Consider the following 13,330-nt stretch of genomic DNA (forward strand, 5'->3'; position numbering starts at 1 on the left):
TATCTTTTAGTTATGTCTCCCTTGTAAACTGCTGTGAGTCTTTTCCTATGAAAAACTAAATAATGAATATGCCATTCAATCTATTAAGCTGAAATTTTATAGATTCATTAAATGGACATTTCCTGCATAGAGCTTATAGTTTTTTGAAGAAGATGGATGTGAAATAGATAAAACAACATAGTAAATAATGAGTAATCTATTAACAGAACAAAGGAAGGAAGGTTAAAAACAATGATTTTTCCCTAAAGGAATTATGTTAGAGTTCAAAATACAAATAAAAATCAGTTTTATCTATGAAAAGCAAGTTTTTTTATGGGTTTGACTTAGTCTTGAAGTGTTCAATGCTATTTTAGTCCTCTTAGCAAAAAATTGATATTTCATCATCAAAGTTCTCTGAAGGTCTAGCTATTAGGAGTGTATGCATATTGAGAATCAGTTTTTAGTGCTCCCGCTCAAGCCGAACAAAATTATCCCAACAGGATACTGTTCCTTTGAGCTTCTAAAGTCTGACCTAAACCAAATGCTCTCTGTATGCATGAGGATATACACAAAAGCTGGTAATAGATGCCCATCAAAGGAGGGCATGTTTTCTCCTCTCAGGGGCTTTACTGATTAAGTGGATGTCTTGATGCACATGCAGAAGGCAGGAAGAAGCAAGAGACTGATCAGCAAGAGAGGAAGGAAGCACAGCATTTTTCTCATATGTTGAACACAGACTGAGTAAACATTTTATATTTATGTTAACATACAGAATATACAAATAGATTATGCAAACAAGCTCTCAGATTGCATTTACCACTGATATATTTCATAAAGCAAATCAAGGAAAATGTATTCCCTAAATAATCTTTCCCTCGTATTTTTCTTTTTCTGATAAGAAAAATCCCCTCAAGGACTTTCCTGGCGGTTCAGTGGATAAGACTCTGATCTGCCAGTGTTGGGGGCACAAGTTTGATCCCTGGTCAGAGAACTAAGACCCCATGTGCCACATGGCATGGCCAGAAGATGAAAATGATAATAATTTTTTTAAAAATCCCCTCATTGCAAACATTTATTTCTCTAAAAATGAGGAGAATTTAAAAAATATAATAGTGTGCTATTAAAAGCCCTTTGTCCTTACAACCACATTTCTCACTCTCACACCTACCCCTTAGAAAAGTGGGAATTAATATGGAGAGTGTATATGAGAGGGGCCAGATACATAGCTGCTAGAAGGTAAATGTCCAAGGTTTCACACTGTGCAATGTATTAGTCTTTGTCCTTTTTGTGACTTCTATTTCATAACTGACCCCTGACAATTCTCTCTTTTTCTCTTTATGTGCTATTATTTCTTCCTGTTATTATCTCTTCTTTAGAATCGTATATGCCCTTCTTATCATAATTCCTATTCTAATTTTCCCCCACCTCCTATTCCAGAGAACCTTCTTCTTTACTGGCTTTTTACTTATTCCTCAAACAAGGAGCTAGACAAATGTTTAGAAGGATTTCACTTACTAACTGGGTCACATGTTATTCTTTTGAAAGATAAAGCACACTTTCTATATTGGGATCCACTTAGACCTTAGGGGGCATGCAATCAGGATTAGCCAAGTAGAGAGATGGTGTGGGATCAGTGACTGAAGACTGAGACATTGTAAGACTTTCACTTTGTCTTTCAGTACTTATGTTTTACATTCTAGTAATGCTTGATATTTTATCTGAATTTTCAGCTTCAGTCAGTTCAGTTAAGTCTCTCAGTCATGTCTGACCCTTTGCAACCCCATGGACTGCAGCACACCAGGCCTCCCTGTCCATCGCCAACTCCCAGAGTTTACTCAAACTCATGTCCATTGAGTCGATGATGCCATCCAACCATCTCATCCTCTGTTGTCCCCTTCTCCTCCTGCCTTCAATCTTTCCCAGCATCAGGGTCTTATACAATCAGTCAGTTCTTCGCATCAGGTGGCCAAAATATTGGAGTTTCAGCTTCAGCATCAGTCTTTCCAATGAATATTCAGGACTGATTTGCTTTAGGATGGACTGGTTGGATCTCCTTGCAGTCCAAGGGACTCTCAAGAGTCTTCTCCAACACCACAGTTCAAAAGCATCAGTTTTCAGCTTATCTGATCTCAAATGCATGTAATCTGGAGAGTGAGAATTACCTCAAACTAGTCTTGCCATGAAGATTAATTTGGCTTTAAAAAGAGAGCGCTAGACTTTTTTCTTTTTTTGCTTTGTACTTGTGTAGCTAGCTCTTCTCCTAAGAACTTGTATTTATGGTTTTTTTTTTCCCTTCTCTCTAGTGGGCTGCCTTTTAACTGAATGCATATGAGATGATTTCTCTGATTACCTTTTTTCCTATACAAATGCTCCTCAGAATATGAAACACCTAGTGAACATAACAGAAAATATTTATCTGGTGTTCTCCTGTATGTGAAGAGTTAGAAAAATAATCGCTATTCTCACCGCTCCAAGGAAATAAGCTGATATTGTTGACTTTTGTTTTATTACCATTGCAAAGTTTAGGGAAAAGGACTTCAGAACAAGACAAAGCTAACACAAACTTAAAGAAAGGTCACTGATTAGAAAAATGTAAATTCCTCTGTTTTTAAAAAATAGGCAATGTCCAATCTTCAGTTAGTGCTTGCTATTTAGTATTAAAATAACAGAATATTTAATGATATTATGGCCATCATAATTTCTGTAATTCCTTACACACCTTTGCTGTACTAAGTCGCTTAAGTTGTGACCCTATGGAGCCTGCCAGCTCCTCTGTCCATGGGATTTTCCAGGCAGAAATACTGGAGTGGGTTGCCATTTATTTCTCCAGGGGATCTTCCCCACTCAGAGATGTAACCCCCATCTCTTAAGTGTCCTGCATTGGCCCCGGGGTTGGTTGCCGCTAGTGCCATCTGGGAAGCTTTTAATTTATCTATGCTCATTGCAATTTAAATTGAGGAAGTATTTTTATAGCTTGTAGCCTCTTTTTCTCTCCAGTTAAACAGTTTTGATGGGACAGTATCACTGCTATATAGTTGAGTACATAAACAAAAAGTTAAATTAGGATTAAAAATACTATTTTGTGGGAAAAGTTCTGCTCTTAATGGTGCAGTCTTAGATATACTGCATATCAATTTTTATCTTAATTTTCTCTTTTATAAAATTTCACTTCTACAATCATTTGAGATTGCATATCTACTTTCGAAATAAAGCTGTTCATGTATAGTACTCCAACATCTGTTGCATTCAAAGTTTAAGACAGACTTTATATGTATCAATACATTAATACCAAAAAAAACAGATTTGTAAGTTTGTAATAGCATGTGTTTAACCAGTAGGTATCATCAGAGATTTTCACTTTTCCATTTATAGATATGTAAAATAAAATCATTGCAGAATATATTGCTATCAAAAATATCTAGACATAGTATGTTTGAACTAACTAATGGGAAAGGAAATTGCAGTTGTACTTTAAGGCACAAATATTCATTGGAAATGTATCTTCTTGTTTTTATCCACTGTTTCATAGTTAATGAGCTGTGACAAGATTATAAGCAATTTTTTTTAACTACAAGGAAGCAAAATGTTTTTATTGTTAATCTTAATGCAGGTTTCACAAGCAAGATGGCAATCTGAAATTTAATATTAGGAATGCTTCAGGGCATAATTAAAATAGTTAAGTTTGTAATAAAGGTAGTATATAATATCTACCAGCTATACATATTATCATTGATTCAAATTAGCATTATTTCTTTGCTTGATATATGTGAAAAGATTTATTTATTTTTGGATATTAAATATACTTCACTATAAAATTAACAAGCATTTTTTTCTTAAATAAAAGTTGTGAGTTATTTTCATGTGTTAGTTATAATGTGTCCTGTTAAGATAATACATATTTCTCAATTATATACCACATACTCTGTGGAAAGTACATATTCAATTGATAGTCATCTGCAAATTTGGTAAATTTCTACTGACTACACATGAGTTTATTTAGGAATTAAATTTTTTAACATACCCATAATTTATAAAAGACCAGTGCATATACCTAGTTGTATCATTATGTTCTTAAGTATATTATTACTTATAGTTATGTAATACATACCGTTAATATTTTAAACTTTGGAAATATTCATGATGAAATCAAATCATGAGTATTTGCAGGACAAAATTTAGTTATAAATGCTACATTAATGCCTTCAGAAAATAATAGAAAACCTAGGGTACAATGGTAACTGTGTAAGGAATATTTAGAATGATGTCTCATGATTTAAATTCTCAGAATAATGCAACTTTGGGGAGAGGAGGTTGTCATCCTGAGCATAAAGAGTGGTTGGAATTTTAATAGTACAGGAGAAGACCAAGAACTGTCCAAGGTAGAAGATAAATGGGACCAAACAATCAGATTTAAAAATGGGCACGATCGTCTTAGAGGGATAATGAGGGATTTAGTATTTTAAGAAACAATTTTCACTTAACAATCTAAAATATAAAGGAAAACAAAATTTCTTGAGTGTGATTATATTAATATTTTTCTGAGAAGATAAAGGATAAATATGTTCTCAGAAAATGCATGAACTCACACTGTTTAGACTTCTGTATATTTGTTGTTGTTCAGTTGCTAAGTCTTGTCTAACTCTTGTGACCCCAAGGATTGCAGCATGCCAGGCTTCCCTGTACATCACTCTCTCCTGGAGTTTGCTCAAATTCATGTCCATTGTGTCAGTGATACTATCTAACCATCTCATCCTCTACCCGCCTCTTCTCCTTTTGCCTTCAATCTTTCTCAATATGAGGGTCTTTTCCAGTGAATCAGCTCTTCACATCAGATGGCCAAAGTATTAGAGCTTCAGCTTCAGCATCAGTCCTTCCAGTGAATATTCAGGGCCAATTTCCCTTAGGATTGATTGTTTGATCTCCTTGCAACCCAAGGGACTATCAAGAGTCTTCCCCAGCACCACAGTTTGAAACCATCAGTTCTTCAGCACTCAGCCTTCTTTATGGCCCAACTCTCACATTCGTTCTTGGCTACTGGAAAAACCATAGCTTTGGTTACGGACGTTTTCCATCAAAGCGATGGTTTTGCTTTTTAATATGCTGTCTAGGTTTGTCATAGCTTTCCTTCCAAGCAGCAAGCATCTTTTAATTTCATGACTACAGACACTCCCCATAGTTACTTTGGAGCCCAATAAAATAAAACCTGTCACATTTTTCATTTTGTCCACTTCTATTTGCCATGACGTGATGGAACCGGATGCCATGATCTTAGATTTTTGAATGCTGACTTTAAAGCCAGCTTTTTCACTCTCCTCTTTCACTGACTTCACATATTTCTACATATAAGAAAGGGGAAATCAGAGCTGGAAGGTAATGAAAAAGTCCTATGTTGTCACATGTGTTAAGTAGTTCTCAAAACTAAAAATAATTCTTCATTGTAAAAACTAAAATAAAATAATAAACAACAGTGCCAAAGGACAAAAATTCTATTGAATTTTATATAGCACAGTTCAAATGAACTGTATGACTATTTGGACAAAGGTAATAAGCACTGCCACTAATTCTTTCTCATTTTATAAAGTATTCAACTGACATGAGCTTATTCTGGTACAAGTGGCTTTAATTGACCTCTATTTCTTATACTTATTAAAATTTAATGTAATATGTGTGAATTATAGTGGTACAAACAATTAGGAATTTTTTCTTCACCATTATGAAGTACTCTATATTGCAGTAAGAAACTTAAATAGGGAACATGAGTGAGACCCTGAGCCTTACGGCCTTTACGTGAGAAATAAACAAGTTGCACAGGAGTTAAATTATATTGCACATGTAAAGTACTTAATAAGTGTTTAGTAGGGTCATTAGTTGGAAAATAATAAATTCTCTTAAAATACACATCTGCTTTCTAGTGAATCTCTTCTTTTATCATTTTGATCTCATAGCTGTCAATCTCAACACAGTTTAAAGTGATGTCTTCCTCAGGTAGTCTTTGAAAAGCTGGGATTTAAATTCAAAACAGGATCAAAGAGAAAGATTTCATGGCCTGAGAAGTTAAAATGTATCTCTTTACAACTTGTATCATCAATTGCAAATGAAATATCCCAGCACTTAAATTGGATACTTAGTTTAGACTGATAACTCTAATAGGTAGTAATGCTTGTGTGAGATTTTATAGGTAAAATGTTAAAAATGCAATACAGCCACCTTATATACGCATTGATCCTTGAGAAATTAGATTTTCAGATAAGTAAAGACTAATCTTTAGGGATGATAGTGTTTTCTTGGAATGAAAAAGAATCACTCTAGTCACACTGTATATTGTCTTCTGTTTGTGTGTGTGTGTGTGTGTGTGTGGTCAGTTGCATCTGACTCTGTGACCCCAGAGACTGTAGCCCGCCAGGCTCCTTTGTCCATGGGATTCTCCAGGCAAGAATTCTGGAGTGTGGGTTGCCATTTCCTCCTCCAGAGGAACTTCACAACTCAAGGATCAAACCCGCATCTCTTGCATCTCCTGCACTGGCAGGCAGATTATTTACCACTTAGCCACTTGTGACCCTTCTGTTTACTTTTACCAAAAAAGACTGCTTTCATTACTGAACGTTTTCCTCCTCTCTTTTCTGTAATTCAGGGCACGCTCTCAATTTCAGTGTCCTTGCTCTTCTTTTTCTCCTTGTCTTCCTCCTCCTTTCTCTCTCACACATTGTCCATCTTACTATCTCCCCTGCCCTTCTCTTCCTCCAGTTTTACTCTTTGACTTCTCTGTCACTGATAAGACTGATCTTTGGATTCCTTTCGCTTTTAGGACTGTATCTGTTAAATGCACTCAGAGGATTCTATTCTCCTTTTTATTTTCTGCCCTGGCCTCTGGTATCATTCACCCAAAGTCTTGACACCTGGTTAACAGTCACACCGCTTGTGGTTGACTTTTTTACATAAAATATTTTAATATTATTAAATTAAAAATAACATTTTGACAGAGAACAGATGCTTGTTTTCTAAAAAAATACTAAATGAAAATTTCCTTTGCTATTGTTTTTCTTTCATATTTGAGTAATGTGATTGATAAAGATAAAATTTTCACATAACTTGATTAATTATTATCCATCTGCACAACAATTCCTGAGTTTGTTTTTAAAATATATACTTATTATAGCTCAAAAATGTCACTTGTTTATATCAAGTTCAAATTTCATGATTTTTTAACCATACTTTTAGTAAAGTTTCTCAAATGATTTCTATCTCCTAAGTTTAAAATATCCTATAATAAAACAACCGTAACAGTGGTCCAGTTAGTCTTAAAGAAAATGAGAGACAAAATTAGTTTCCTAGTGTTACTCTTAAGTTGTTCCCAATAATCTAAAATTTGTATCATCTCTATTCATTTTAATTGCTTTAATTTACAGATACCTCACAAAATAAAAAAGTACTCTATGTAGCTTGTGTATTTAGCCAGAAAAATATCAAGAAATTACATAGCAAATAGTCTTTGTCAGTTCATCTGTTCAGTTCAGTCATTCAGTTGTGTCCAACTCTTTTTGCCACCCCATGGATTGCAACACACCAGTCTTCCTTGTCCATTTTCCAACTTCAGGAGCTTACTCAAACTCACGTCCATTGAATTGGTGATGCCATCCAACCATCTCATCCTCTGTCTTTCCCTTCTCCTCCTGCCTTCAATCTTTCCCAGCATCAGGGTCTTTTCCAGTGGGTTAGTTCTTCACACCAGGTGGCCAAGTATTGGAGTTTCAGCTTCAGCATCAGTCCTTCCAATGAATATTCAGGACTGATGTCCCTTAGGATGGACTGATTGGATCTCCTTGCAGTCCAAGGAACTCTCTAGAGTCTTCTCCAACACCACAGTTCAAAGCATCAATTCTTTGGTGCTCAGCTTTCTTTATAGTCCAACTCTCACATCCATACATGACTACTGGAAAAAACAGAGCTTAACTAGACAGACCTTTGCTGGCAGACTAATGTCTCTGCTTTTTAATATGCTGTCTAGGTTGGTCATAGCTTTTCTTCCAAGGAGCAAGTGTCTTTTAATTTCATGGCTGCAGTCACCATCTGCAGTGATTTTGGAGCCCCTCCCCCCAAAAAGTCTCTCACTGTTTCCATTGTTTCCCCATCTATTTGCCATGAACTGATGGGACCAGATGCCATGATCTTAGTTTTCTGAATGTTGAGCTTTAAGCCAACTTTTTCAGTCCCCTCTTTCACTTTCATCAAGAGGCTTTTTAGTTCCTCTTCACTTTCTGCCATAAGGGTGGTGTCATCTGCATATCTGAGGTTATTGATGTTTCTCGTGGCAGTCTTGATTCCAGCTTGTGCTTCATCCAGCCTGACATTTCGCATGATGTACTCTGCATGTAATTTAAAGAAGCAGGGTGACAGTATACAGCCTTGATGTATATTATAAGACAGAAATAGTCTTGTAATCCTCTGCAATCAAGGAATAGTTCAATAAAATTGAACAGGTGCTACATTTAGAGAAATTCCAATTTGATAGCCCCTGAGAGTTGTTAATGTCTTTATTACCGAGAAGCATTGGGAGGCTTTGTGGAAAAAGCCCAGGGAAGAGTCCTTGGTCAGAGTTGCCCTTGAGTAGTACCCTGATTATGGGAAGGACACTTAACCCCTTATTTTCTTCATCTTTTAAGACTGCTGTTCTATTCCTGGGCTTCTCTGGTAGTTCAGTTGGTAAAGAATCTGCCTGCAGTGCAGGTTTGATTCCTGAGTTGGGAAGATTCTACAGCTGTACCAAAAGCTCCACAGAATCTTTCTGGAGTAAAGTGACAAATAAATGTGAAACTGACTTTTAAATTGTAAAGCACTATGTTAACACAAGCTGTTGTCATTATCGTTGTTTTTATGTTCTTATGTAATTAGTGTCCTAGCTAATAAAAATAGAACTTAGAACAAAGTCAGTAATTCATATTTGTAAAATAAAATTATTTCTAATTACATAGACAGAATAATATTAGTTAAAAATGTGAAAGTACCGCATTTTCCAGCTTTTTAAATCATTTGAGTTTTAAAATGATGATATTATCTAGACTTCTTAATTATTAAGGGAATCTGCTAAAAATCATATTTTCTGATATTTCACATTAGTTCAATCCTGAATTAAAAGAATAAATTATAACTTAGCCACACATCTAGGAATCTAATCTAAAGACAATATTCTTGTTATCTTTCATTAAATAAAATTGAAGATGTTAAAGGTTAACTTTGAGCTTTATATGACTTAGTAGAGCTATGTTTGCATTTCTTTTATTTTTGCTTTAAATAATACTTTTTAAAATTTTTGATAAGATAACTAACATGAGGACAATATCCACACTTTCTAAAATTTTACATGTTAGGTTTTTTAAAAACAAAATAAGTGAAAACATATGGCATCTATTTTGAAATTCAAATGGACATATCTACTCAAATGTGAATTATCTGTCTAGTGTTCATAATAAAACCAAACGATCCCTACAGGACTCTAAGATAAATTTAAGGACTTATTTTCTTGGAAAAAGTCCAAGCTCTGGGATAGTGATTATTAAACTTTATTATGTAAAAAATTATATTTGTATATCAATGCAATGAACTTATTTTTAGGACTTAGAAATTGTGATTGAGTGAGTTTAAGGTGAGGTACAGAAATCATTTTGAAAATGCTAGTCTTAGACAGTGTAACCTGCCAATCCATGATAATACAGGGAGAAAATTGTATAGTAAGGTACTGTTGCAATTATGTCATAAAGCATTGTGAAAAATTATGAACACTTAAATGAAAAAGAAAATGTTTGTAAAATGTTAAAGATATATTATTTTGAAATACTTTTCTTCTTATCAATATTTCTTAACTTTAGTATCTGTGCTTAATATTGGGGCTAGAATTTAATCTTTTAAATTGTGAGGAGTATTCTGAGATTTTAAAATTATCTGAAAGTGACTTTTATGTTATACAAACTATAAGATGTCAGTTCTGAATAAGTGATTCCTAAGTATTTCTTTTGCCATCATTAATAACAAAATACCTTTTTCCCCTGTATTAGGGCTCACCAGGAGAACGTGGATCAGCAGGAACAGCTGGCCCAATTGGTTTGCCAGGGCGGCCAGGACCCCAGGGTCCCCCTGGTCCAGCTGGAGAGAAAGGTGCTCCAGTAAGTAATTTCAAGGAGGAAATATATTATGCTGCCACCCTGCACAAGTTATTACTTTTTATTCAAAGATAGTAGCTCTTCATACTCCACTGCATTCTTTCTGCGTATGTGCCTGCCATGTAAACACACTTCTTTTTGTATTTATAATACAGAAAACTTCAAATTCAATTAAGTAAGATGACATTTTCCACACTTTATGAAACCCTAATACCTGTGAGGGAATTGGATATTATTAATGTAAAAGCTTCTGATTTTGCTCCTTTTAAAAGATAAAATCGGGCTTTTGATTAAAACTATACTTTACAGCATAGAGTTAGAAAAGTATGCACTTCTCACTCCTATACAAAACTATATTTCATTTCCATTATACAACTTCATTTCCAATCACTTTCATAGTCTGTAAGTGAAACACACAGGAAGGTGCTGCCCTTTTTTATGTAATTTGTGTTTTGATCTACAGTGAAAGAGGTGGAAAACATCCGGTCAATTATTTTATCTTATATCTACTGTTTAAAAATTTTATATTTAAAAAAATGTATATTTAAATAATCAATGTATTGTATTCATTAGATTTATGTTTCATCATCAAGGTTTCTTTCCTAATTTTGTTACTGTTTTTGATTTAATCATATTAATTTTCCAAAAAGAAAGTTAAAGCATTCTCTCATCCTCCATGATTAAAGCAAAAACCCAGTAAATGTATATCAAAGTTGCTGACCATCATAAGCAAAAATATGAGTTCAATACTTTTGTGTATATGTAAGTCTTGACATAAATAATTTAGTTTAAGCCTATAATCTTCAAAATACCTTTTTATCACTAAGGCCTTAGTTTTAGCAAGTTGAGTCTGATTTAGCATGTTGTTTTCATTGTCCATGACATTAATGTTTGTGATTTTTTTAGTATTTTCAAATTACAATGACTTTTTCTGTAATGTACTACTACCTTTTAGAAACACTTAGAATATTAGGGTAGGATGATATCACCTGTGAATGGAATTTTTGGATGACAGAAAAAAACATTTTTAATTGCTGTAAATTTTTTAAAGATACATTTCCAGCTTCAAATACATTTGAAGAAAATTTAGACATTGTTTTCTGAGATGTTAATGGAAAAGCATAAAAAATTATCTTTTGTCTCCCTCTTGGAATTTCTATAATTTTCAACCAATCTCAGAAACTAAAGATTTGTCTATAAAATGTTTATAGTGTACTGTTCACTAGACGGGGATTTAAAACACATAGATTCAGGACATTTCATATAAGTTCATTCAAAAATCCAGGGCACTCATATTTTGGCACAGCACAATGAAGAATGCATACAGAGAAAAAGAATATGCATTGCTTTATGTGCAAATTGAGACTATATAATACTTATTAGAGAAGTCCAGAATTCCCTAAATATAATTGAATTCTGGGTTTTAACTTGGCTAAATACTTAGAATTTATGAAGAAAAAAGTAAAATATTGAAACCAAGAATATGGAAAAGTATTGAAAGTTATAATAAATTACCTTGTTGATATAGAAGAGAAATTATTGATTGAAAGCCTTTTAAGAGCTAAGATTTGGCCTGGGTTTTGGTGTTAGTTGATAAGTATGAGTCGGAAGGGAAAGGAGAATGCTCTGCCCATCCATTCTCTCTCAATTATTCCCACCATGAAAAAAAGTTCAAGATGTTAATTCTATTGTTCTTTTATTAAACAAGATTAAAGATAGTAGCATAAAATTCTTATAGAAGTGTGGGGTGAAAGTATTCATAAACCTCCATGCAGAAGTTTAGTAAAAACTGATGGAGACATTGGCTTAGATGTTACGTGAAGCTTTTTACCTCTTCCTAAACCTAAATATAAATTTTGATTGTTAACTTCTCTGAACAACTTGTATTATAATTTCTCATATAACTATCAGTAGGTTAAGGCTTGCATAAAGAAAGAAAGACAAGATAATGATCTGTGAAAGGCAAGTCCTTGGTCTATTTACTTACCAAACAACCACCTTGGAAAGGAGAACATGGAAAACAGCCATGAATATCCATATGAGCTCTGGCAATAACTCGCCTAATCTGTATCCCCAAATTAATCATCCAGATAAGCAACTTGGAGGAATAGGGGGTGCTGAAAAGCAGGTAAAGAAAAGAAAGCTAAAACTTTTTCTACCTAAGTGCATTGATAGAAATATTTTGATGGAACTAATGATTATTGAAGAAACCTACTAACTGTGTTTGGGAGGTACTGGATTGAAGGACTACAGATAGGAAGCTATGTGGATAATACATCTATCTGAGACTGCTATAGAAATGGGGGGATGCCAGATCCAAAACACAGTGAAGGCAATATATTGACCACAAATTGATTAGGCAATGCTAGGTGTAGATACAAGAAAACATTATTTTCAGTTTCAAGAACATGTAAGTATAATTGGAGAGAGAATGATCCATGTCAGGATTGCAAATCTGGGAGTTATTTAGAATAAGTTTGATGTAGGAATTGTATTACTGTCTCCATTTGATGCAGTATTGAGGGAAGAGAATAAAGATCTAGATTCTTTAGGGAAAATTGTAATGGTAAGAGTTCTGAAAGGATCCAGTAAGAGGGAGAGCAAGAGAGAAAAGAGTTTTCTTTGTTGAATGTTGTAAGTGACCAAGAATACTCAAAGTTGAGAACAAAAGATAAGACAGACCAGGATTTGGCCACTGGGCATTCAAGACTTCAAGGTAATTGCAGTGGGGTTCAAAAAGAAGGTGGATGATAAAGGAGTGGAATAAGTGCATGCAGAACACTTCAGTTAAGCCTGAGCCTAGAAGAATAGGGAGTCAGGAGGTGGGAGTGCTAGCAAAATTGAATGCATTGCCTCTGGTTATTATCATTATTATTGTGATGCAGTTATATTTATCTACTTAACAAATAATAAGAAATAATCAATGAAAAGTGAGGAAGTTAAGGATGTCAGAGTAAACCAACATTGCTGGCTTTGAGCCAATCAAAATTGAGCTGGGAACTCAGTTCTGTTATTTATTTTGTTCATTATTTGGGATAAGTTAACATCTCTAAACCTTTATTTCCTTATCTCTGAAAAAAAACCCATGATATTTTGTGATGAGTAGATGAAATTGTAATTCTTTCTCTTTGTAGGATTATCATCATTGGGTGTAAACCAGGGTTTTCATCAAAAGATTAATTAATAAGTAGAAAATA

At 34.1% G+C, this 13,330-nt stretch overlaps 1 protein-coding gene across 6 annotated transcripts in view; it reads left to right on the forward strand.

The window, feature by feature from the left end:
* COL11A1 (collagen type XI alpha 1 chain) overlaps nt 1–13,330 on the forward strand; it is a 210,379-nt gene that overhangs the window by 144,424 nt on the left and 52,625 nt on the right. For all 6 annotated transcript variants that reach the window (XM_043875927.1, XM_043875926.1, XM_043875928.1 and 3 more), the window contains one exon: nt 10,029–10,136. In XM_043875927.1, coding sequence (XP_043731862.1) covers nt 10,029–10,136 — 108 coding nt within the window. The remainder of the gene's footprint in view (nt 1–10,028; nt 10,137–13,330) is intronic.

Source organism: Cervus elaphus, chromosome 20, assembly GCF_910594005.1.
Source record: "Cervus elaphus chromosome 20, mCerEla1.1, whole genome shotgun sequence".
In the NCBI taxonomy this organism is placed as follows: Eukaryota; Metazoa; Chordata; class Mammalia; order Artiodactyla; family Cervidae; genus Cervus; species Cervus elaphus.